Source organism: Lonchura striata, chromosome 19 (genome assembly GCF_046129695.1).
Source record: "Lonchura striata isolate bLonStr1 chromosome 19, bLonStr1.mat, whole genome shotgun sequence".
Taxonomy (NCBI): Eukaryota; Metazoa; Chordata; class Aves; order Passeriformes; family Estrildidae; genus Lonchura; species Lonchura striata.
The window spans coordinates 7,506,345-7,533,937 of record NC_134621.1 but is presented as its reverse complement, the minus strand read 5'-3'; the positions used below and the strand labels follow the sequence as shown (position 1 = coordinate 7,533,937).

Sequence of the window (27,593 nt, the reverse complement as noted above, 5' to 3'; positions counted from 1 at the left end):
TTGTAAAGCTTAAGCATGTGGCCCTAAACCCAGCAATTACAGGATTTTCTGTACTTTTGGCACCCTGAAATACTGTACAAGGGGAATGAACAGAATTCTCTCCATGGCTTTTGGGCTGATCCACTGAAATCTGCAGGAAGATTTCCTTCACATCCCAAAACTTTGGAACTTGCACATAATGTCAGATTTCAGAAGGTTAATAGCAGGGGACTAGAAAAAGGGAATAGAATGCAATATGCTGAAAGCAAAATTCACATCATACAAAGTTGCAGTCTTAAATACCACCTGTCTTGCCAGGAGTGCTCCTTCTTTGAGCATATTTGGCTGAATAACTGGCAGCTACTGTGAAAGAATCTGTCCCCCAGCTGATGTAAATTTTGGGTTTCTGGGGCCAAGTCCTGTGTAGTTACACCTGGCTATAGTCAAGGTAATTGCACATCACCAAGTTATTCAGTTATCCACAGTAGATTTTTTTCCCCATGATTGTAGCCCATTTTTGTTCTCAAGCAGAATATTTCTTTAGCCTAGTTCTGGTATTGTTCTGGAGAAAACACAAGTAAAAAATTGAAGCAAAATGGGACAATGGTAATGCAAAAATGTTATTTATCCAACCCTCTCCACTAGAACTACTGAGAGTATGTACAGCTTGTTGTATTTTTTCACATTAGCATGCAAGGTTATTAAATAGCTACATTAGCCTAATAAAAACTAGTGTTAATGCAATAAAAAGAGAAGTCCCACTTTACTGCATTAATCAATACGAAGGGAGCTGTAATACACTGAGCCAGTTTGGCAGGGAACACGAAGTCTGGAAAAGCAGCTAACAATACAATGTGATTATTATAGATTAAAAATTTAAAATAACAAATCATAGCCCTAATGAAGTCTGAGAAGATCTGTCAGAGGTTGGAAAAGGAACATTTTCTTTTTGATATTTCTGCAACATTTACAGGCTACATCCTACCACCATGTGTGTCCACACTGGAGTATTTTATGTACAGGGTGCTGTAAGAGTGGTCCAGTGAATGGGATCTATAATGCTACAAGGTAAAGCATAAAACTACATGAGATACTTGTGTTTTTCTTCTAGCAGCTCAGAATCAGGTTTTGATCCATCAATGTACTGAAAAAATGAAATTCCATATATCAGAACTCTCCCAAAAGAAATTAAGATTAAAATATTTCTAATTTTTTAAAGTGCTAATGACTAGAAAACAATTTTCTGTCAAAGGACTGGAGAAGAAAAAAGCTGAGACATAAATATACATAAATTATTATTTTGCCTTATTTTTAGGGGTTGGAAGGAATTGAGTTTTATTATTTATTTCACTCCTAGATGACAATTACATTCTGAACTCCAGTATCACTAAGCAAACTGCAGGTAGATAAACCCAACCTACTTGAAGGAGAAGCATATTCAGGAGTAGATTGGCATGGAGGTCCCCATCCTCTCATGTTGTATGCTGAAACACGGACATAATATCTCTGGCCCTGCAAATGGAAACAACTGGAGTCAAAACTATCACTGGATTAAAAATCTTGGCTGTAACAACTGCAAAATAGTGCCTCACAAAGATTTTTTTTTTTTCAGCTTAAATAGCTTTAATAATTTAAATGCACCATCATCAATCAAAACATACTACAAAGATTTGAGGACAAGGTTTGAGACCCAATTCTGTTTGGTGTAAAATAGATATACAAGGACAAATAGCAAAAATTAGAATGATTGCCATAAACATGTGCATTTCTGGAAGAAGGAGAAGACGAAGAGCTCTTATTTGAGGTATTGTTCATCAGAGTCAGGTCTAGATTTCTCAAGAGCCTTTGATCTGCACTGATTATCCCGTGATCCAGAAAACAGCAGCTTTTGCTCCAATCTGCCCCAACTTCTCCGGAGAATGATAACTCAAAAAATTGTTCCATTCCCTTGTGACTTTTGGGTTAAGGCTACCAGACATATGGTGCTCAATCACTGGAACATGCTGCTACAAGAAAGGCTCTGCAGTGATTTCCAAGGGGCAGTGATGCAAATGCTCATGACTTTGTGTCGCTGTGGGGACTAGGCCATGAAGGTCTGAGTCCTCTGGAACTCACCGTCCTGAGACCTGTGATGGAGCACCTCAAAGAGTGAAGATTATCCATAATTATTTCACCAGCCAAAGGAGAAAAGTCTTCTGAGGAGCTCCATTCCACTAGAAACAAATATCAGGAGAAAATCAAGTCAAGCAAAGAAGTCAAAGGACTTAATCACTCACAGGTTAACCTTTCTCCTAGCAGTTTCCCAGTCCATGTGGGTACTAAAAGTCATATTTAACAGTCATGTGTAGCAAATACACAGTGATTAAATTATATCTCTGTGTATGGGAGATAAAACCAACATATTGTTCAAAAGCTTTTCAGGAAAGAATGCTTAAAAATAGACTGCAATACAAATTACTTTAAGACAACATTGCCCTAATTTAAGCAATTTCCTTTTAAAGACAGAGAAGCAGTGGAACAGAGAAGGTGAAGGAATTGGACCTGTTAATGCTATTTGGCAGTTTATATATCCTAACCAACAAAAAGCTCTGACTTGCATTGGATTTGCACAGGTGGGCATGGGCAAAGTCCTTTTGGCTCCTCAGGCCCACAAACTACCCTTGGCTAATTTGGATAAAAATATTCTCCTTGGACCAGACACCCACTGGTGCTTTGTGGTTGGTTTCAGTGCTTCTGGCTCTCCTGGCCAGGCCTGCTGCTGCTTTGGTCACTGCAATTACAGAGCTGCACCAGGACCTGGTAAGCTGAATCCACTTTTGGAGGGATTCGAGTGCTGCTGGGCTGACAGACCTCTCCCATCCTTCCTTCAGCCCAAATTGTGATGGACACCTTCACCAAAGTGCTCCTGTCACTCCTGCTCCTGCTGAGCTCAGGGGTTATGGGATCAGCAGTTCTGTCCATACCCTTCCCCAGTACTTGCAAATATTATTGTGCAGTAATAAAAGAGTATTGAGCAGACCATGAAATACTACTGGATGATTTTGAAAAAAGGATACGTGCAAGTGAGGAACAGATGGCTGCAGGCAGGAAACCAGCCTTTTTTCTTAAATTACTCCTTATTAATTAGAGGTGCCATCCTGGTTAATCCTGGAGTCATGCCTCTGGGAATTAATGACCTGGCCCTTCAGACTCAAACTTCCAGGAAAACCTATCAAAACCATAGTGAAATTAATATCTTGAATTACTCTACAGTAGAAACTGGGAAATCTCATTAATTTCCTGGATTTACACCAAAGAATTCAATGTAAAGTTTTCCTTTATTTCCTAAAATCTATTCACAGAATAGTTTTTAGACACTCTATTTGTATATTCATTAGTATTGGAGTTGATAATTTAGAATAGATCAGAGGATATAGGTATTCTAATTTCAACATGAGGAATTTTCATCTTCTGGCAGTTTCATCCTGGTATTTTCACGTTAAAAGAAAACGGCTTCAGGGAATTTCTTGTTCAGCATATATAACATTTAACTGCCAACACATTTTTCTGAAACAGCCAAGTATCAATAGCACAACTCATTTTTCCCTTCTCCTCTAATCGCTCCTTTTCTATGATTGCACTTTGTTTCTATGATTGCACAGCATGCTCTGCAACATTTTTGTGTTTGCTGCAATGAAAAGAAGATTGTTTTTTTATATTCTCATTGAATTTTTTCACTGTGTATTTTTCTAGTTTTCCACGGGTTTTAAATACCTAATTACGGCCACCTTTAGTGGAAGCTATCTCTACACATTAGTAGGAAAATGTAGAGACTATTGCAGTACCGTATTGCAGGGTTTTGTTGACAGTTTAATTATAGGAATACTTAAAAGTAACATTGAACTTGATGGCCTGTCAGAGTTTCTATTGTAAACTGTGATTTTCAAGGTTTCTAACTGCACTGGTATTAAATCACTGCAGACACTGTACACATGCTGCAGACTTGGACATGTTTGCTGTTTTTCAGAAGGAGAAACCAGAAGGAGAAACCCTGTTCAAACTGCTGAATGTGTTGTCAACAGGCTTGCAGTCACTTCATACACCATTTTTCTTTTCAAGGATTCATGTCAAACAAGACAGTGTCACTCAGGACTGATTCTGCCAGCAAATCCTGCCTTCACTGGAATCCCCAGGCATGCCCAAGTGTCCTGCTCCAAGAGAGGGGCAGTGGTTGGGTCACACTTCAGGCAGCACAAAGCAAAAGCCAAGGGTGACAGAAGTAGCTCCAAGCAGCTTTTAATCTTCCCAAATTTTTAACTGTTCTATGGACTAGAGGCTGTCCAGACATAACCTGGTACTTTGAGAGGCATATTTAAATTTGGGTAGCTTACACAAATAAACATTGCAGCCCTGTCCTTGATGTGGGTCCCCTTCCACTTGCACCTGGCATTTAGAGGAGTGCTCCCGATATTTAGAGATGCTGGCACACTGTCTGAAGAGGAGTTAATGCCTTAATCTGAGCAGAATTGCAATCCTACCTGTCTGCAAGCCTGTGACCAGCAGGAACACCCCAATCCTGGTGTTGTGACTAGCAACAGCATGGCAGTTTTTTCTCAGAAATAATCAAAGTTCAGGGAGAGATGCTGAGTTCCCAAGGGGAGAATGGGCTGACATGATCCTCAAAGCTATCTCAGGAGCAGCAGGGATGTTTGAGAGGTTTTGTGATGGTAAATTGCAGGGCTTTGCTCTGATCTCCCAGGGCAAGCTGCTGCCCCAGCTCGTGGCAGTGAGCCCCTGAGTGCTGGGTGACATTGGGATGTCTCAGCCCCTTGGGGACAGCAGCTGCCTTGGAGAGTGTCCCAGTGTCCCACCCACCCCCTGGGTGCCCGTGGTCCCCCCACCATCCCATCCTTCACTGCCTGCCAGGCTGAGGCTCAGCTGTGCCTCTCCTTATGCAGCCAGCAATACCAGCATTTTCCTTTCTTTTTAGCTTAGCCAGTGGTGGCTGAGCCCCATGGAACTGAAAGACAGGAATATGATATTAGCCTGTGGATCAGGTTATGGTTATCATGGTTGAGAACCCTCCTTTTAAAGGACATTCACCTAACAAGATGGTGTATCCAAAGTAACTCAAAACTTAATTTTCAAATATATTTATTTAAAAACCTCACTTTTGGAAAAAAACCCGTCCCCCAGTTTCAATAAAAATTTCCATAACTGAAAAATAAATATTTTTTCAACAGCTGTGTTGGAATAGTGCCTTCTTTCCCCCCTCATTTCAAAGTATATCTGTCATAAAGAAACTCATAACAAGTTTTGGAATTTTCTTGCTTACTTACAATTTTAACAAACTTTTTTCCTCCCATGATTTTACTGACTCAAGTGAGAAGATGACATGATACAGCTTTAAAGAAATGCAAATCAATGGAAATAATTTATCACTTAGGTTTATATCTCCTGTTCTGCATTGCCAGTTTTCAGCTCTCTACTGTAATGGTCATTTAAAAATAATGCATAAATTCCGCTATACTGATTCATTGGGCTAGAAACCTCCTAGGAGGACATGAACACCAGTTTTCCTAGTTTATTAATGTGAAAATGAAGTAAGGATGGGTAAAGCACCTTGTTCAGTGAACAGGCCCCAAAACAAGGGCAAAATCATTTATCAGGCCAGCATTGCTCCCACTGCCTGGCCTTGGGGGATGTCTGCCCCTCTTCCTGGTACCAATACAAACCCACTCACTCATGGTCTTACCCTGGTGAAGGATCTGGACCTAAAAATTATCTAATTTGTGCATGAGCAACCAATCATGAAGATTTAGCTAAATCTTTGGCTCCTTTGTGAGAAAGAGAGTGCTAGGAGAGAGCAAACAGAAATTACCAACCATTTGTATCACGCTGAAGTCCTTGGGACTTTAAGAAGGAACAAAAGGCTGCCTCACCTCAGCATGTGAATGCTGAATTATAACCATGCTCAAGTAGAGAAAGCTGAGGATGAAGAGGGTCCTTTATAAGAGCCCAGGAACAGGAGCTGGTCTTGTAGACTGCACCAACTGTGCTGTAAAGGACCTGAAAGCTGTTGGGTGAATTAAGGATGGAGCATGTTCCAGTCCTGTTCTGAACACCCCAAAGGGCTGCTTTGTTGTGAACGCTGAATGTCTTTGCTGTTGCGGCTTTCCATCTGACACTTCATGTTATGTCAGAGCAGGGCTTTTTTGTGTGTTTAATATATTGGTGACTATGTGTTTTAATGAAGGTGCCCTGTATTCCAGAGCTAGCAAATGCACGATGTGTTGCTGCGGTCGCCAAGATAAGTAGTAATTTTTAAATAAACAGCAGTATAAACAGTTACATAAAACTCATGTAAATTGCTGGCACATAATTTTAGACTGGCTTAAGTTATGTAACTCACTTGTGGCCAAGTTTTTTTTTTTTCTGTTTTTTTTTTTTTTTTTTTTTTAAATACTCAATTCACGCACTTTAAAATAAAGGGAGAAGTTTATTTTCACCTGTTTCTTTTCCACTCAAAATCTTTCTGTTATACTGAGCATGCCTTTAACAGCTTATCAGAGAGATGGACAGACAGATAAAAGGCAAAGGGAAGACACAAAACATCTCCTGACCCTATTGTAGATTCATTTAGCAAAGTACCTTCTCCTGAGTCAAGTAAATAGCCTGAGCCACAGTAGAATTTGTTTCTTGTCTTGACATTTGTTTTTCCTTGCACTTATATTAATGAATTGCTGAGTAGACTAGTTAGATTGAGGGACAGGAGTTCTGTTGCTGCTTGTTGGGGTCTGCAGAGTAGTGTGTGGAGCTGGGATTCTGGATTTTATTCCTGCATTTGCCACTGACTTGCTGAGTGACCTTGGGCAGTGCCTTCTGTCACTCCAGCTTTTAAGGCAGGCTTGAGCAGCAAAGGTTCTCTCTCCTTCCCCTCCTCCCATGTCCAGGGCCTGGGCTGATGGTGGTCTTATCTTGTGTTTCCAAGGACCTCCAAACAAATAATTGTGTTATTTATTAGCCTTCCTTTGAAATATAAAACAGACAGAGAGCACCACCAGAAACCATTTCATGCCATCTTTTTCTGCTTGCTGATCTTGAAAAAATTTTAATGATTTGCTCTCATAATGTCTTAGCAGATGGATTTAAGGACATTAAACACTGCCATGCATATGAATAAGATCAGGATGAAAGATCCTAAACAAATATTTATAAAACAAGTGAAGAGATCTGAACATTAGTGAAAAGCAGGAATCTGTTCGTGTAGAGTGTATCCAGCTCTGATGGAGAACATTGTTTGCAGTATTTGGTCAGCTCCTCCTTGCTGTTTTCAGCTGTTCTCTCCAGCTTGATTTAAGAAAGGAACCCAATTTTTTCAGATTTTCAGTTCAGGCTGTGTTTAGGCCTCTCTCATGTTTGGAAATCCTCCAAGAAATGATAGGAGAAAGACAAGTCATACCAGCTGTAGGGACTACTGACAGCATAATGCTTCCATTAGGAAAAAACAAATGTTTGGCACTGAGCAGTTTGTGCAAACACAGAAGTTAAAACACAGTCATGGCCTGGGACTTGGATTTCTAGGTACAGCTTAAATTAAAACCTGAGCTCCAAACTGCTCTAAATACTAGTGTTCATTATTTTGGATCTTATCTATAATTTCAGTTATTTTTGTAAACTTATCCAAGGCTCTTTGTACAGGGTTAGAAACATCAGTAAAGCTGAAGAGGAATGAAAAAATATGCAAACAAACAGCTCTGTGCCCACCTGAGGCAAACAGAGTATTGTTGTGGTGTGGTGGAAAAGACTTGCAGGGGGTTTAAAGGCCTCTCAGCAGAACAAGACAGAACAGTGCAAGACAGAGTACCAAAAAAAGCATATCTAGACTATTCCTAGAGAGCACATCTTCATTTGCAACTTCTACGGCTATAAATCTTCAATATACTTATTTAAGAGATTTTTTTTTTTAATAATCAAATACTTTATTTGCAGTAAATCTTCTTCCCAACAGCTCTGGGCTCCTTTGTGTTTTACACCTGCTAATAATAACCAATGATGTTAAATAACCTTTCTTGTGGCCCTGTTTTTGGATGTTCCTTTGACCCAGGCCAGAATACTCTATTTTATGTCTTGACATTTATGGGAACCATTATGACAGCAGGCTGGGTGCCAAAGACACATCTTTGCTTGATCATGGATTCATGACTAGTTCATCTTAAGCAAATCTGCATTATATAAATGATTTATAAGATACTATTTTTACTGAATTTTAATAAAATTCTCACCAAGAGAATATATAAAAAAAACCCTGATCTTTTTTCTCAAGTATTTGATTAGTGTTTTCTAAATTCCAGTAATTCTTTATCTGTTTGCAATAAGGCCAGTACAAGAAGGAAATTTTTTCCTCTGTTAGTGAAAATGACATTTCTTACTAACATTTTATAAATAACTAAAAAAATGTGCCATGTGGGTGCACATGCAGCCTTCCAATGTGGGCCAGTGGTTAGAAAGCTACAATGGTTTATAATAACAGCCAAGATTTGTTTCTCAGCCCTGAAATGACAAACATACCCTACTGTGGCTGTGGAAAGAAAAGAGGGGGAGAGCATGTGTTAGAACTGTGAGAGGGGATTGAAGAATGAATGTGTTGGAACTCAAAATGTCCCTCAGACATTTTTGGATGTTCCAGGCCCAGGTCAGAAGCATTTGAGACCCTGGCAGGCAGCTGGAAACAGCTGTGATTTTGGGTTTGAACCATAGAATGATTTACCAACCTTGCAGGAAGAACAAAAAGTCACAAAAGTTTAGATATTACAGTAGAAGTAGTTACAAAGTAGAGGGAAGAATTTCTGAGTGCTGTACAGGGGGGTTTTGGTTTTGTACATGGGGGTCAGAGGGTTTAAGATGGATTTGGGATCTGGGCCTGCCCTGTCCTCCCTCTTTCTTCTTCCTTACCTCCATGTTCTTGGTGATGTTGGCACTCACAGATTGGTTTAGAGTAGAAAAGCACCATTTAATATAGGTAATAGGTATCGGGGAAAACTGTAACCATGTAACACATAATGTCCCATATAAAAGATAGAAAATCACCATTTAATATAGGTAATAGGCATTGGGGAAAAACTGTAACCATGAAACACGTAATGTACCATATAAAAGACAGCAGCAGCCCTGGCGGGGAGAGAAGAAGCAGTCGGGGTCAGAGAGGATGTCAGGGTGTGTGTGTGCCTCTGCCTGAGCTCTGAGCAAACCACAGCAGCCCCAGAAGAAAATCTTTTAGATAACTTGCAATAAACAACCATGAGACCAAACAACAGAAGACTTCTGAACTTTTTTTAAAAGCACAGGTTAGAGGAGAGATTTTTCCACCACACGGAGCCACCCCTGACCTAGAGGTGAGCTCTGGCATAAATGGGGTTCTTATGCAGAGGCTTCACATCCTAGAGAAGCTTGGCTTGGGTGCTGCAGGGTTCCTGTCCCAGTGGGAGCGTTGCTCTCTGCGCTCTGGGCAGCCACGGCCGCGCGAAGCTCGCACGCGAGGATCGAGCGTCGGTGCAAAGCCGGGGCGGGCAGGCTCAGCTCCGGCCCAAAACATGACATTAAAATCGAATTAATAATCAGCAGCTGGGGAAATGCACACAAAAAAGTAATCTATCACAATGTAGGAGGCATAGCAGAGCACTGCACAGTGTGGGGCACAAAGGAAGGAAATGCTCAGAGGTTAATTCAAGGAATCTCTTTAATGGGATTCCACTCTATGTCCTCTAGTTCCTCTGTGATATGAACAGGGACTTTGCTACATAGATGTTGATTAACCATATTTAAGGCTTTTATTCCTTTATAAAATAATCCCTACAGTAACTTACAGAGCTTTCACCTTCCCTAGCAATACAGACAGGTGTGGTAGGCAAACCAGCCTCGATTTGGGAAGATTTTACTTAATTTAATTTATTGCCAATTAGCACAAATTTCTAATAATTAATTAAAAGTGAGAAGAAAGTAAATCTAAGTTTAAATGCATCTAAGTGAACACCTTCCCACCATCTTTCCTAGACTGAACTTAATATACTTGTCCTCCCTGCCTCCTACTGTCAGCTTCCCTTCTCTCTGTTGTGGCTTTCACTCATTGCTGGGTTTTCCATCACACTGAGCCATGGCCAGGCCAGCTGTGAGCAGCACATGGCTTCTCCTGACCTCCTCCCCTCCTTCAGTTACCCCTGGCTACTGGAAACTGCCATCCACGCCCATCAGTGTGCTCAGGAGTGATCCAAGAGAATGCTCAGGTGTGCACTGACTGAGCTCAGGCATGGGTTAAGAAGGAGCCAGCTGGGTATTCATTAGTAAATTAATTGTGTGCTCGTGCACAAACTGACGAGGTGGTCATGCCTGAACTGACTGGGCACTCGTGCATAGAAGCAGGAAACCCTGCAGTTTATGCTCAATCCATGAGGTAGCAGCTTGCAGCAGTCCCAAGACCTGATTCCAAATTTACAGACAGGCATCAGCTCTGGGGGTCAGATCTGATTACTAGAACAGGGTCAGGCTTTGGCTGGGGAGGCAAAGAAGACCAGACCTTTGATGCTTGTCAATGGTCCAAGAAAGTCCATGATGGGCCAGAGAAGACAAGATGAAGCTGTGAGCAGGGAAACTTTGCCTTAAACGCTTTGAAGAAATTCTGATTTTGTTTAAGTCTTCAGTGAATCTTCATTCCAAATCCATTAATCAAAATATCTGCAAAATCATGGACCTCCTTCAAGACAGAAGCTGAAGGCCTTGAGTCCCAGTCCTGCCACTAACTACAAGGAATTCACCTCTTCTGTGCCATGCCTATGAAATGGCTTTAACAGCCACATGCAAAGAATTAAAAAAACCCCCAAAACTCAAAAGTTTTGGTAAGTCAAAGCAAATCTAAAATGCAAAGCAGTGTCTAAAATTCAACAACATCATGATACGAGCCTTTTTCCTCAGAAATGAAGGCAGACAAAGGTAGAGACTGTATGTCTGGGTTTTCTCATAGCTATTCATTCTGAGCTGCTGTTCAAAATCCTTATAAAACACAAAGCAAGAGGAAAGAATGATTCAGCTGAGTAACTGGTGTTTGATTAGCTACATTAGTTAATTACACCATCACTTAATATGTGATTCATGTTCAAAGGTGATTTTAAATACATAACAAACTTAAATAATAGAAGGTCTTAAATTTTATGTTAAGTCCAGCACATACTACAGACATTGACAGGAGCTAGAAATAGAAAGGTTTGTTTTAACTTTTATACATTTCTGTACTGGCTAGGCATAAAAATAGAAGTCAAATTGCACAGTCCTGTTAGCTACCAAAATGTAACGTGCAAATAAAGTGCCTGGGAGACCTAATAAAATGCCATAAATGAACTACTGTAAAAAATATCAGACCACACCTATTCAGCAGGATAAGTTCAAATGTCTTACAAAGAAATGTATTCTCTTTTCTTTTTATGGAGCAAGAACTGTTTTGAAAAAAGAGAGAATGAATTTCAAAATACACAAAGAAACTTTGAATAATAAGTGGAAAGGGCTCAAGACCAAGTGCAGAATGCTGCTCAATTCCACTATGGACTGGACCAGAATCAAGCAGTGGCACAGCATCTACTTTAGAGAGACAGAGGTATTATTATTAAAGCACTTTGTTTTCATAAGACTCGTTTCCACAAGCATTCATTTCTCTAACCAGGGTTCTTCTAGAAGTCAAAGAAAGCACAGGCTTGCTGCTTTCCACTCTGACACTGCTATATGAGCAGATATTTGCTACCAAACTGGAGAAAGATATATGGATATAGGGATATAGCAATATATCTGTATATGTAGGTCTTTGAGGATCACTGCAGGGAGCCTGCTATGGAACAAATCCAAACTTGGTCAAATATAGAAGGCCAACTTCTGATAAACATATCAAACACATAATGAAAAAATGTGGTATCTGCTGTTTGTATGTGTTCATGGGGACAAGCAGAAGCCCACACAAAACGATGAGATTATTTGGTTGTGAAAGGATTACCCTCAAGAATAAAACATGCAGAATCGCACAAAATTTATACATAATTCCTGTAAAGTCTTGGAGGTTTTTAATTCTGAAATCTTTACTGTAAATTTTCCATTGACTTGAGAAGCCAGCTGAGAATGCCAGGTCCAGGTTTCTTTTGAGCTCCAGGGTAGGTCTCAACCAGGCCCAGGCTCCTCATTCCTAAGCACAGGTGCTGACCCTGAGTGCAAAGAAAGCTCCCACCATCCCTTACTGAGACTCTCAGTGACAGCAGGAAATGGTACTGGTCTGTTCTGGACTGGAACTGACCCTTTGCATGCAGCTGTGTGACAGCAACATCCTGGGGCTACTGCATATCCAGCCAGGACTGAAACAGGGACTCAAAGACAATTAAAATTATTCTCATTAAAAAAAAAAAAAAAAAAAAAAAATTACATCTGAAGTGGACCACAAAGTGCTTTGGAAGAAAGGAGGCAGGGAACGACCTTTTCTCAAAATTTAAGCAAAATATAACTCATTCTCTTCTGATCTAAGCCAACCTGTTTTGTTTTGTGTTTTAAAGAGCTACATCGACTGAAAATAAAAATCTTCACCCAAAAGAAATCCTGGAAAGCAGCTGGGAAGTTCTAACAAACATGAAATACTCTGCTAAAAGACCAAACTAAACAAAAAGGTAACAAGGGCTAAAGTGGCCCAGACAGCTCAGCATCACTATCTGGAAAATAACTTGGCATCCACAGCTACAACCAAACAGAGAAGATTAGCTTTGTTTGCTACATCAAACATGTCTTTCTTCCTCTCTCTTCAAACATAAATAGTTCCAGGCTCTAAAATAAATTAGCTCAACTTGGGTTATACAAGCTGTTTCATTTTTTTTCTTCAAAAGAGAATATAGATGTTTGTTTAAAAATTGTAAATAAAATATAAACAGAGATTTTTCACTGCATGGTGATCCTTTCCAGTAGGTAGTGATCAACACTATGTCCATTTTTTCTTCCTTATTCTATACTTTGGTATCACAGCATTATTATGACTACTTCTCATGGGAAATGGATGGAAAAAAATCATGCAGTAAGAGGAGGTTTATATGTACTTCTTCACTGTAAAAGCAAAATAATAATCAGGTTTAAAGTCCACAGCAAATAAATGCGACAAAATTACTTAACATGACTTTTAATATTTTTCTTTGAAAAAACCCTGCTTTCTTTCTGTGTATGTGTTGTGTGGAGCATGTGAACCCAAAAAAGCTGCTTAGTAAAAGAAAGCAGTTCTTATAGCCCAGCAAGAGCTTGCTGCTCGTCTCTAGAGGGATGCTCCTGGGAGCTGAGTGCTGCCTGTCTGCATTGTGCTGCTCCGGGGTGTTTTTCAGCCAGATGGCTGCAGTGGTGCAGCTCTGGGATAACAAAACATCCTGCAGTACCAGTGTGGTGGTGTAAAGAGAAAGCTCTTCCTGGCTTCAAACTGCGGCAAGTTGTTTTGTGCGTTAGCCTGGAACATTTGGATTGCGCTTTCAAAGATGTAAAACTAAAGCAGGTCCTAAGTACTTCCATGGTGGGATGTGAAGTTTGGCTCTAGGGCACAATTAGCCAAGGGCAGGGTTTTTTTCCTCAATATTACAGTGATGCTTCACATCCTTCCTAAAACTGGCTGGGGTGAGGTGTCTCTGGCTTGGAGTCTTTCTCCAGCATGGAGCAGATTATTACTTTTATTATTGATTTATGCCATGCCTGTCTGCTTCCAGCCTCGAAACACTTTACTAAGTTACAATATAGTCAGGAATCATTTCTCGTCAGCCACCACCACGCTGCAGCCTTCTCCAGAGGGCAACTGAAGGGAGCCATTAGGATGGTGCCTGCAACATTAAACAACAATCCAGGAGAGGAAGTAAAGAATACTCTGGCTCCTTAAAGCAATGGCTGAACAGAATGCAGTCACTGAGCTGCCATCCAGCTGGGACACCAAAGTCAATACCCATTCACCGTGTGTGGTTAAAATTAAATCTCCTAATGAAGTGAGATGGCTTTAGTGGTTAGAGAGTGAGTGCAAAGTATTATTCTCCTGTATGATTATTTGTAAGTTATACAGCTAACAAGGGAAAAGATCACACACAGGAAAACAACAGACAGTTAGATAATGTTCCAAGCCCAGTTTCTAAAAGACATTTGGGCAAATAAAGCTTTGAGAAAAAAAAAATTAAAAAAAAAAAAAAAAAAAGAAAAAAGAAAGATGACACAGGATAAATTGAATTGGCAGTTTTTCACTGTTTTTTGGGAATTAAACAAAGCTGAACAGAATTGATGTCAGTTTTTATTCCCTATAGTTCAGGTCCAGAGAAAAGAACACTATTAGTTTCTGTTAATGAGCAGGTATTCCCTAAACACAGTTGCAAATGCTCCTGAATTTTAATTTGCTTAGAAAAAAAGAAATGGTAAAGTATTGAGGGGGAAAAAAAAACACATTAGCAACCTTTTTTTTTTTCTTTTTTTTTTTTTTTTTTTTTTTTGTTTCGTTCCTGAATTAGCAAAATGCTTCAATAGTTTTCTAGACAGGAGGTTTATATATCTGACTAAAAAGATCCTCACACTTTGTTATCAAGCTCTCCTTTAAGGGCTAATAATTGCTAGCTGGTTCTAATCATTCTTGCAAGTGATCATTTGAAAGGTTCATTTTATGACCCCTCAAAGTAGCACAAAGAATCTCACTCCATATTGCAATAAACAATTCTACAACCAGTGCTTAATTAATTCCTGAAAGTCACCAAAAGGAGCTATTAATGATCTTTCTTTTTATCTAACCATAAATATAAAAGTCTCCTGGGAGAAAGGATTTAAAAAGAATATTCTGGCAAGACTAACTGTCAACTTGATAAAGCATAAAATGATCACGAGTGAGGGTAATTCAAAATACAAGGCAGAGCTACCTGGTCTGATCAGAAAGTTAGGTCAGGTAGGATTAAATTTCTCTGAATGCTATGTTTATCAAAAACAGGATGCCACTGGCATGGTACAAACCAAGTTCAACCCAAATGAATACCCAAGAGAAAAGTACTGCAACCTTCACAAAATTATTTTTAAAAATTAGCACTGTTTTGGAATTTGATTTTCTGTGAAAATACCAAGAATCATTATAATTAGAGGGTAGACAATGTTTCAGGGTTATTTAAAATACAACCATTACGAAGAACAGGCTGATATTTTCTAGAGAACTTTGGTGTTTTAGGAGCCCAAGTATTGTTTTCACAAGTAAATCAGGCAGTGGGAAGCTCTTAAATGAAATTTAGTTCCCTGGCAACACAACCCATTGCCGAAAATTAGATTTAGGCTTCTAAAGGGCTTTGATGTTTTTGAAAATTGCACTTCCTGCAGCACTGCACAGCTGACTAGGTGTAATACAGTAATTTGCTTTCTACTGAGGCTATGAGGGGCATTATCACTTTGATGGCTGCAATAGTGTCTGGGAGCTTGGTTTTTTTTTTTTTTTTTCATAGAACATAAAAAATTATTTTGCTGGGCAGAGCCAGTGATGAGTGGAATCTGTGACCAGAAGCAGGAGGAGGAAGGAAAGAGACAATGTACCTTTCCCAAAATAAGCTCCTGTAGTGCTTTGGGAGCTTGTGCTGATGCCATGGAGCCTGTGCACTGCATGTCCCACCTTTAGAAGGGCTCCCTGAGCTGCTGGACCCTCAAGGGATGGGGTCTTTCTGAATCTCTCCTCTTGAAACCATCCCTGGGACATCCCCCATGGAAACATGAAACAGATTCCCCACCACGCAGCCAGGACTGTGCTGGTTGTGAGTATGGAAATTTTAGGTTTAGGCACCTCTGGAAGGAGTTTTCAATGATTAATACAAAGAAACAAACACAGCAGGAAGCATGAAGGGAGAAACTGGGGGAAATAACCAAGAGGACTTTCAGGCTCCCAATCCTTGACTCCCCTGGGCAGGACCAAGGAGGCTTCAGACCCCCAGTCCCTTGACCTGTGGGAGGATTCATGCTCCCACTGGATGCTGGAGGCTGTGGATTGCTGTGCTTAATACTGAAGAACTTACTGTTCCAAAGATTGTAGAAAACCTGAAAGTTCCTTTAAACAGGAAATTTAAAAAATTCTCATTTTTGTTCTAATCTTCAATAAAACTTGCTTTTTTTCTTAATGTAGGAATTTCCTGTGGAACAGAAATTCTGTTTTAAAACCATCTCTATTCAACAGGGCTATTCAGATGGAAGCATTTTCTTATTCATTCCACTTTGCAACTAACTGGTGCCACCCCAAATGTATCACTCTTCCAAGAATGATGTGGCAGCCCTGGAACAGCTAATTAATTGGGCTGTATGATGCCCGTGCCAGAAGTTTCAGCTTCCAGAGGCATTCCTTTAAGGAATGGTGGTGTGGGTTTGGCTTTTACAAGGATACACATGGTTTAAGGAGCCCACAGGCACCAAAAGTTAGTTTGTGTTTTGTAACTGCTCATCTCAACCCAGTCATTGAGCTGATGTCTTAACCACAGTGAGTCAAGCAAACTTCTTCAAAGCACTCATGGAGAAAGCTTTTGGTTAATTTATATTTCTTTTTTTTTTTAAATAAAAATTTTGTCCTTGGGTAATCTTTCAAGAAAATCCCACTTCTATGTCTGTTTACTGGGAAAATAATTACATTTAAACACTACTTGCATCATAATATAACCTCTTGTAGATAAATACCTTTGCCACTTAGACCTCAAATTTTTGTACATTGTTAAGGGGAGTGAAAGATGTTCTAAATCCAGTACCTTTATACTTGGTCACCACAGCTGAGTTGACACTGAGGGGTTCTTGGAAGGTGACAGTGAGTGATGTGCTGCTCGTTACCATGAGACAGACATTGGTTGGCGCCTCGGGGGCTCCTGGGAGAGAAGAGAAAACATCAGCTCTTCAGCACAACAAATCCTATTCAAACAATGTTCCTGAATCTTCAAAGATCCCACTGAAAATCACCCTGCAATTGTGAGCTTTGGGTTGTAGGTGTTTGTGTTTTCTGCCTTTTGAGCATTTTAATTAGTGACCCTACTAACAATATCCTGCAGACACCATTTGTTTCTATCGTGGTTTTTGGCTCCTTTTTGGTTAAAAAATATCTTCCTGCATATATGTAACCCAATAAAACAGATCCATGCTAATTATGTCAATGAAAAGCCCCTATAAATCTCTTGGGGTGGATAAGAGGAGAGGGAAAGGACAAAACCACAAAGAGCTAATGAAACCTTGATGGTTTCACTAACAAATTCAAATTTATCAAAAACCAGAAAACATTTTTATGTTATTTGGATTCAAAAATTGCAAATTCCACAACTGTTTTGCTGTAATAGTTCCAAAGTATAGTTTTCAATTAAGGTCTCACATTTTTGTTTAAAGAAAGAAAAGGAAAAAAAAAAAGCTAAGTTTGCTGAATATCATTCAGACTCAATTCAGAAATCAAACAAAAAAATATCATTACTTACTGCTGGGATTGATTTAAAAAGTCAGTATATAACTTTCACTATTTCTGCATTTTCTATATTTAGTATCTAAGAGAAGGAGCACTACATCTGTCTTGAAGAAATAACCTTAACATACAACAAATTTGCGAAAATTATTTGTGAGTACATTTATATAAAGATGGTTTTAAAAATGTTAATGGCAATGACTGTATTTCATCACATAGGATACAGCTAAAAGATCCATGTGTCTAGAAATAATTCAGGCCTGTTTACTCCTTCATTTGGGTCCAAATTCAATTTAATTTGGATACAGACTCACTTGTACTACTGTTTAAAGTGATTCAGTTTGTGGCTGTGGTGATGAAATGGATACCATGACTAAGATTAGTGCTTATCAAAATTAAGGTTAAATTTTCCCAATATTTATGTGCAAAATGAAATTTCACTGCTTGATCAAATATTTAGAACAATCCCATCCAAAGTAGTAAGTTCTTTTGAAAAACAATCAAATTACAACAGAGAAAAGGCCAATGTCTCCATTCCTCTTCCTGCCTATTCATATGTTGTTTTATAGCATCCTGTTTTAAATTCTGAACATGTTAAATGAGATCCAGGAGTAAATGTGAAAAGACATAAGCAGGGAAGAATCATTGCATCCTGAATGAAAAGCTGGGATGCTGGATATCATATTAATTTTATGTAACATAAGGAGCCATGTGCTTGTTTCTCTCAGCTATTTGGCCCTTTATTGTTCTAACACCCATTTCCTTCTCCCTCATGGAAAGGCCATTTCACCTTTGTGCCTCAGTTTCTCCATCCTGCCTCCTCCTGCTCCTGCTCACAGCAGTGCTGCGAGGATCAGCATGTTTGGAGAGGGTTCTCAGCTGCAGATTCCTGCATGGAATTATGTTGTTTCCTTTTATTTGATGTAATTTTTGCCTTTTTTTTCATTTTATATGTTCCCTGTATTCTCCATATTCTCATATATTTGGAGCTCTGTAGCCTATTGTATTAGTAGCTAGTTTTCCTAGTACTTTTCCTAGTACTTTTCCATAGCCTTTCCTTAAGCAGAAAGACAAAAATTCCAGAGCTCCAAGCCCAGGAGGTTCAGGGCCCCAGTCCTGTCTTGGTTCTTCCTCGGAACCAAGGCTGAGAACAACTCCTTGAGATCCATTTCATGGACAGAACACAGCTAGTGCTGAGAGGGGCACTCCAGAGAAGGGGCATCACCACTTATCCTCCTAATTGGTGCTTTTTATGCATTATGCTAATTCCTAAAACCTATAAAAATGCACTCATCCCTGTAGGGATGGGTTTTTGTGGGCATCTTTCTACAACTGCCCCTGAAGGCCTTCAAATAAAGATCCTCGTTTTTATGACCTCCTTACTAAAATCACCTTGAGTTTTATTTCCAAGTTGAGAAAAATGCAACATACTCACGGGCATGCTCGTAGCCGGCCTTCATGCGCTGGTAGAGCCTGACTCTCCACTCCCAGCTCTTGAGCTGCTTCTCCCTCTCGGTGCTCTCCGTGCCCAGCCCTTCACTTGCTGCTTGTGCTGATAATTCCACCACTCTCTGCTGGGCCTCCTGCACCAGCATGCTCAGGTGCACAGACCTGCTCTCCACAGTCACAACTGCCAGGAAAAGAGGGAAATAGGAAATGCTTGGCAAAATTTTAGCTGTGCTCAGAACACGTCTTAGGTTACAATGTAAGATGCACCCAAAAGTGTGTATTCTATTATCATCTTCATACACTGTTGAAACCAAGTGGGGCAGAGTTCCTTATTTCCTTCATGACTGATAACTTTGAGGGATATTTTCTGTTAATGGGCCATCGAGTCTCGCTGCATGGTTGATAAAATTACATCATCCCATTGGGAGATGCTCCGTTCAGGGGGAGGAACCAAACATTCCTTCCTGGATATAATCTGATGTTTGGAACACCACAGAAGCCTTTTCCCACTGGATTCTCAGAGGACAAGACCTCCATCATCACCACTGTACCTTCAGAGAAAAATCAAGCTCTTCTACTGGATCACTGCTTCAACAGAACCACATTTGTCACTCCAGGAGAATTGCAGCCACCATTTCATCTGACTGCTACCAACACTCTGGACAACAGGGTGTCAGGTTGTATTCTGACAGCGTTTCTGTATTATTGCATTTATTTTAATTTTCCTTAAAGATCTGGCCACTTAAATGTCATTAACAACATGAATTAATTTGCCACATTTTTTCCTCTGGTATTTTTCATATGCTTAAAATTGTCTTAATTAGACTGCAGTTGCATTTCTGTTGTAAGTCAGAATATGAAAACCAAGCTAAAATAATAACCTCTCTCTCCAACCTCTGCTTCAGTATAATATCGTGAACTTACATTTAAAAAAAAAGGAGATTGTACTGGTTACAAACACAATATATAAACTTCAACAAACAAGGAGCAAAATTGATTATCGAAATTAAGAATTTTTTGTGCCTAAAGTCCATGGCTGGTAGAGAATGGATCTCTTTCCAGCTCTTTGTGCCAGTTTTGTCCAGAGAACTTAATTAGTCCTCTTACAGGCAGCAAGCAGCTTGCTACGTGGAGATTTTTTCCCCCCATGCTCAGAATAATATCAATTTGATGTTTAACAGTTCAGATTTTCTGTGTGAACTACTGTGGGCTACATCAAGGTAAAATTAAGATCACATAGGTTAAAACTAGAATAGGATTGATTTTAGTCCAAGTTCCTAAACAAGCCCCTTGATTGTACAGTGAAATGTGGTGAATCAAGCCCTATTTTTAGAGTTGCTCTTAGCCTAAAATGATTCAATGTGCAGTTTAGAAAGTAGGACTTATAAAGATGTTTAATTTGAAAATAAATGCAGGTATTGATTTGGTTTTCAATACGCAGGAAAGAGTGCACAAGAGAAGGAATTCTGAAATCACAGAAAATCACTATGGTGTTGGGTGATTTTGCAGAAGAGCTCTGAGATACCTTAATTTAAAGGGTCTCTTTTTACCATAAGTGCCCTGGCACATGTGGATTTCTTAGCAATACTGAGGAATTGCTAAGTAGAGACAGGCAGGCTCTTGGCTGCCCCAAGTCTTTCACAGGAACAGCAGGAATCTTGCACAGACTGAACCCATCACTCACTTGCACAAGTCAGGAGCAGCAGACATTTCTGAAAACATCAAACTGTACCATATAAAGCACCAAGACTCGCATAGGTTTTTGACACCAAAACACCACAGGACCAAATTTGTATGTGGATATGAATGTGTTATTTCTAAACTGGGATTATATGGGACAAATTAGATTGGAAAGGACCTTCTCTAGACCAATCCTCATCAAAATAGGCTCAGCCAAGAGGTCAGACTGAGTTACTTCAGGTATTATTCAGTCTAGTCTTGAAAACTTCCCAGGATGGATGGAGATTTTTCCACTGCTTCACTGTCCTTATAGTGAAAAAGGTGTTTGTTTTATCCAGCCTGAACCTCTCATTTTAACTTTTGCCTCTGTCTCTCATAACAGTATGACAGCCAGAGTTTAGCAGAGTCTAAGAATAACCCTACTGATGTGAAAAGTGGCCTGGGATCTTTACAGCCACGGGAGAGCAAAGAATTACTCAACACCTCTGACATCCAAAGGGTTGTTTTTGAAGAATGTTTGTCTCTAAGACTTTGCTTTCAGAAGCTGGCTCGAAGCCATCTTTCTTAAGTTTGATCATTCTTCATATGGACATCAGGGACATATGGCCAGGCTCCCTGGAACCTGCTGGTATCCTCAGAACTGTTGTTTACTGGGAGGCCAGAGGTGATAGGGTTTCCTGGATCCATGCCTACAATAAGCATGCAACACATCTGATAGCACAACAGGACTGAGGAAGGAGATTTTATGTGCCAGAGCTTCAGGTGGTTGAGCACTGGCATTGGTTCAAGTTCTCACTAAGGATATGGCTCTATCTATTTAATCAAGGCTCAGATCCACATTTGTCGAGTCTCTGATGTCCAATCAGCCGGTGGGAATTTTAATCTTATTTTTATTTGGGTTCACATGAACAAGACAAACCACGAGTATATGATGAATGATAGTAACTGAAAAGATAACACTTTGTCTTCTCCCCAACTAAATTAATATTTTAAATGCTTTACTCTCTGATCTTAGTTACTTTGTTTTTAAAAGATGTTGGGTTCCTGTTGAGATTTATACAATCTGAGTCCCATGTGGAGATGAAGATCACAGTTTTACTTTCTATTGCTTTATCTGCTGCTGTTCCAGGCAGAAATCCAGGTGATACAGATGGAAGCTATCTGTCCTCCAGATCCTCTTTTCTACAGAGTTAGGTTAGAGGCTATAATGAGATTTCAGCTGGATCACTACAGCTAATATATACAGTGAAAAAGCAGAGGTTTTCTGTGAAGAAAGCTTTTTGTTTGCACTTGGAATGAAGAATTCCTTTATTTTGCCTTCTCCCAGCTCTGTGCATCTGTTTTGTACACTTTAATCACATTAAGAAATGCTGTGTCCAGTCTCAAAACTGGGTGAGACAGGATTTTACCCTCCCATTCAGCCTGCAGAAGTCTTGCTCATTGCCCACCGCAGAGGAATGAAAATGCTCCTGCGGGGTGCTGGATCATGTTCCTGCAGCCCTGAGATGATACAAACAGGATTTAATTTGAACAGGGTTGGTTGAGTACGAAAAACAGAGCAGAAAGTCTGGACAAAATAGAAAGTGACTGCCATCAGTTCCACAAGAGTGAAGCCATGCACAAAGATGCTGTGAACCTTTGTTCTGAGGGCTGAAAATAACTTTTTGCATTTCACTCTCAAATAGCCACTGCAAACCCTTCAGGTAAGAAACACAAACAAAATGATTGTTTGCTTTTTACTGGGAATGTTTCTTCCATTATTTCAATCAGAAAAACTAAAAATCAAGATAAGTGAAGTGGAAATTTGGTGGGTATATTTTGAAATGGAAATGAGGTGGTTATATATTCATATTCTCTGTGTTCATAGGCATGTTTGCATTAATTACAGGAAATGAATACTAATTTATGATTGCCCCTGCTCGCCATCAGACTGCATTTATTTACAGATGAGGTCAATGAAAAATTAGTTTAGTCTTTTTTACTGCTGTTTAGAACACTCAAGACTGTGTTTTCCTCTAGATTTGTCATGGTTAATGAATGTTGCTTCAGCAGTCAATCATGTACTCTAAATGCTGTCACACTTTTTTTTAAAGCCTCAGTCATGAACCATGACAGAAAAATAAACAAATAAATATAAAACTAAAAAACTCTTTTCACTGAGCAGCTACACTATGCAAAAATCTCCAGGGAAGGTTAAAGGAGGCCAGAATAAATGATAATATAAGTGCTGTGGATATAGAAAAGCAATAAAGGTGTACCAACACTGAGGGTCTGGCAAAAAAACTCAACATGCACATGCACACACACTCTCCAGTGAAAAAACTGGCAATGTTAGTAGCCTCAAGGTGCAATTTCCTGGAGCACTGAGATTGACATGCCAGCACTAAATGTTGTTAATTTAACTAACTTCAAATTAATGGCAGAGTCTGCAGTGGCCGAACCCCTCAAACACAGTCTCATTATAGCCTTGCTGGGAATGTCCTAAATATAGGCATTGACAGTTTAAAACAAATTCTCTTACATAGGGGTATTTTTAGACCCACGTAAGGCGTCAGAGTTTGTGTCATGGTATATGGTTGATTAATTGGGTTGGTAAGTCACCCTCCAACCCACAAACTGGGCATAAAAAGGCCCATGAAGGAATACAAAGAAGTTTTATAACTACAATATGTAGTTATAAGCAGTATTGATATTCCAGTAAAGTGAGAAAGTCTGTTTTGTGTTTAGGTTTTCTCTGGTTCTGTAGAACTTTGAAATTCTCATTTAAGTTGGATTTTAGGCCATTTGAAGACCAGTAGTGAGGGGTCTTTGGGGAATGGAAGTGATAGATTTCAATACATCTGGCCTCCTGAAGGCAGCATAGCCAAAATCAAAAGGATAATCAAAATTGTTTCTAAAACAAAGTCTAGACAACCCATCATCCTTTCATTTTTGATGACAAATCTACACTTCAGACCATGATCTTTGAATCACTGAGTTCCTGTTGCCATATTTTTAAAGATTTTTTTTCTCAAAATTGCTATTAACCCAGCTGCCCCAGAGTTAATCACATTAGAAGCTCAACCTGATTGATTAGTTGCTGTATCTGAGAGAGAAAAAAAAAGATCTACTGAGCACATATTCAATGAGCAGCTATTGCTGCAAATATCCTCCAGCACACTTGTTATAATCCTCCTTATGATAAAACCAGGCATTTTTTTTGTGTCATGTAATTAATTTTCAATAACAACAGCAGAACTGATCTCATACAAGCAATTCTCTAAGTCAATTTATGTTCTTTACTTACAGTGTGGGCTTTCCTTTGCCCCAACGTGCAGAAGGGTCCTGGCAATGGGGACGTTGTTTGTCAAAATGGCAATATCCAAAGGAGTGAGTCCCTCACTGTTTGGTGTGTTCAGGTCCAGTTCCTCCAGGGTGTATTGATAAAGAAGAATCTGAACAGCATCCAGGTCCTGCTGCTCTACAGCCTCAAACATAGCTTCATTGCACTGGAAATTCTGTGTGTCAATAAAGACAGAAATTCAGTAAAACTTTTCATATGTTAGTGCTTTAAAAATAGAGAAAATTTGTGTTTTGTGAGATTGCTCTTCAAAATAAAATATTGTTCCTCCAGCTCCAACTCAGGCTCAGCTTGAAGCATGGCAAATATTTGCAGCAAAACTCAGCTTGCTCTACCCCTGGAGTGCTTGAAATTACTTCAGGTCTGTGGGAAGATTCAAGTGAGATTCAAAGCCATATGAAACGACACGTTCTTATTTAGACATCTGTCCTGTAATCGAACTGTATGAGCAACATTATGTTTGCAGTGTGAAACTGGATGATACATGACAATTTTGGCAGAGCCTTGGACTACTGAGTTTTTCAAACTCAAAATTTCAAGCAGAAAACTACAATCGGGTGATGAAAATCCAAATCAAATGAGCAGTCCTGCAGAAAAACCTTCCCAGTTCCAGTGTGACCCAGTGTGCTCATTCTACCATCTCAGTTATTTCTAGGTGCCTGTACTATTGCATTTAAGTTGTAACTACAAGAAACTTTGAAATTTGTAGACCTTAAAAACAGAAGTAAAAATGGAACTAAAAAATGTGTCCATTGTGCATGTCTGAGCAGCAGGGAGCACAAGCAGCCAAACACGAGAACTTCCACAGCACCAACTCTCAGGCAGGGAGAACCACTGAACCTTTTCCTTACCAATGTCAAGGAGATAAAAGAGTGGCACAACACAAAGGCCCCTGTTGTTTCCTAATTGAGCTGGGGAGAAGCAGGTGCAGGAGAGTAGCAGGGCCTGCAGGTTTCTTTTATGATAACATCCTTTTGGAGCCTGCAGTAATGACAAGTTTTTTGCCAAGATTCTTTAAATTCTCTCCCAGTGTCCCATTGCCGCAATTACCTGATAGGTTTTTCCCTCCTTGGAATGAATTAGCAGGAGCAAGAGGCCCAGCAAGGCAAGGAGGGCTCAGAGCACAGATTCAGATACACAGTGTAAACCAGCTCCCTGTGTCCCAAAACCACTGAGAAAATTCTCATCACAGAATACACTCTTTATTCCATGAAATACATGTTGAACTGAAACCATCTTCTACTGTGATTAAAAGTTAACACTTCAACCACACTAAAACTTAATTTTGTTTTTTAAATATCAATTTATCAGTAGTATTATTGGGCATATCTGTGTCCAGGTTTGCTCTCGGTGAAACAACATTGACCTGCTAGAACATCTCCGTGTCTCCTTGTAAAACACATGGAGTAAGGATTTCCAAGCAGTTCTGGAAACTGCAGTCCCCAGCTCTACCTTGGAATTTGATCAGTTCTATGGGGGCTTTTTTTCAGTGTGCTTGAAGTTAAAAGTGTCTTCTGAAATTGTCAGGCCTGAGAGGGATCTTCTGGTCTACTCTTTGTGAAATATTGGTACCACACTAATATCGGTACATGTGAAATATTGGTACCACACTAAGAAATCGCAAAGGTGATGTTAGCTAAAGGTTTTACTACAGAGCCCATCTGTGCTGAATATTGGGGACCAGCAGAACAGGAGGATAAACATGCAGAAGATGCCCTGTACCCCAAACTGCCAATGTTAAAAAATGAGATACTAATGTTAAGATGACAATCTAAGGGTGAGGTGAGCTATGCAGCAACAATGCAAATCTGGGACAGTAGTGCTGACGTAGAAATCACCTTGTATACGCTGAAATACAGAACAGCTCATGCTGGAAAAATATTTTTTCTGTAGGTTTCCATGCAGAATAAAAGATACAACTTAAACATCACTGCTGATCATGAGGTTCTGTCACATTCTTAGGGTTTAGATTTTTCTCCAGATGATAAGATTCAGGTTTAATTTTATAATCAAATACTTAGGCCACATTCTGGGGTTGGTATAAGATAAAAATCTCAGAAAAAATGGCAGTTGAATGGTAAGCAGCTCTATTTGTCATTCTTTTTTAACCCCTCTGTTCAAGATAAAAATGGTTTGTATGGTCATACACTGTCATTAGGCAGAGTGCATGTCAAGAAAATTTTAGAAAAGAGGACAGCACATATTTCTCTTGTTATAAGGAAAAACTTTAAACATGTCAGAAATTTTTACTGCAATGCAGGAATACTTCTTATCATTCCAGTAGCTCCACACATCTGCTGTCTTGCTTATGTAACACCTTTATAATCTTGATATCAGACACCTTATACTTATTCTGGTGTTTTGCCTGTACCCTGAGAGGATGAAGCGCTCTTGCTAGAAATTAAAATAATTTTAAGTAATTATAATCACAAAATATTTCAATTATTGATATGATTCTGATACTTCTGTATGCCTGCAGCTCCACTCAACAGTGATATTGATTTAACATCTGCACTCAAAATTAGTATACAGAGAGCACTGGTGTTTGAAGTACAGAGGAGAAAGAAAGCTTGCTCTTCGGTCCATGAGACTTCATTATTATGATGCAGAATTGTAAACTGATAGATTTTTTTATCATGAAAATTATTAGAAATTTAAAATCAGAAAATCACAGAATGGTTTGACCTGGGAGAGACCTTAAAGATCAACTCGTGCCAACAGCCTGCCACAGACAGGGACACCTACCATTAAAATACATTCATCAACTCTTCTACATCAGCATTCTAAACAGCATTAATTTAATCACTGTTAATGTCCATTTCAAATTATTTTTCTACTCTTATTGGAACTTTTTCTACAGTGTTGTTTATGTGAGTACAGGATAATTATGCTTCAGAATCATCTGCATTTTGATCTAATCAGAAAACAAGCAAAAGATAATTATTCTTATAACTAATCACAGCTATGAAAATCTACTTATTTTGCAGTGAATAAATCAAGACCATATTACAAAGGGAATTGGTTGAAGAAAACTAAATGACTGCATTGGTCTGCATTTCTTTTTAAGTTCATTTTTGGAAACAGCCTAGGGACAGAACAAAAAGGAAAAGCTGATGATATTATTGAGTGAAAGGCTGTGATGCTCACTCAGGACAGGAAGGTAATTATTTCTTTTTTCATATTTTCCCTTCTGTGGCACTGCATACACACATGGTTTTCCTTTTTTTAAAAACCAAAATAAGTAATTCTCTTTTAATTGTCTTTATGTATGTGCACAAAAGTTAAATGGGTTAGCATTTGTAGAGTGCTACCCTAAGTGCTCCATATCATTATTTGGCCTTAATTCCAGTTTTGTGAGAAACTTGGGAAATCTTGTAACTACATCTGAGAAATTTCTTCCATTATATAAACCAAAAATTCACCATTACATTATAATAAAAGAGAGATGGCCAACTTCACTATTATAGCTGAAATTAACCCAAATTATGGCTGACAAACGCATTTTGTCTTTTTTAAATACACACACACACCCACTCACACACCCCTTAACAGGTTTTACCTACCTGTCAGGTTGCTGTAGGATTATTTTTAAAATTTTGGTTTAAACTGGGGTTTTTTGATTCAGTTATCATTATTTAGACCTGCTGGTGTGCCTTTGAAAACACATCTTCAGACTCTGCTTGCCAAATG

The 27,593-nt window shown here is 39.2% G+C and overlaps 1 protein-coding gene across 5 annotated transcripts in view; it reads right to left on the bottom strand.

Moving 5' to 3' along the window:
* Window positions 1-27,593, bottom strand: part of ANKFN1 (ankyrin repeat and fibronectin type III domain containing 1) — a 105,678-nt gene that overhangs the window by 30,142 nt on the left and 47,943 nt on the right. For all 5 annotated transcript variants that reach the window (XM_021555428.3, XM_021555446.3, XM_077787376.1 and 2 more), the window contains 5 exons: window positions 23,850-24,060; window positions 18,870-19,064; window positions 16,743-16,856; window positions 2,095-2,192; window positions 1,401-1,491 (listed from right to left, as the gene is read on the bottom strand). In XM_021555428.3, coding sequence (XP_021411103.1) covers window positions 1,401-1,491; window positions 2,095-2,192; window positions 16,743-16,856; window positions 18,870-19,064; window positions 23,850-24,060 — 709 coding nt within the window. The remainder of the gene's footprint in view (window positions 1-1,400; window positions 1,492-2,094; window positions 2,193-16,742; window positions 16,857-18,869; window positions 19,065-23,849; window positions 24,061-27,593) is intronic.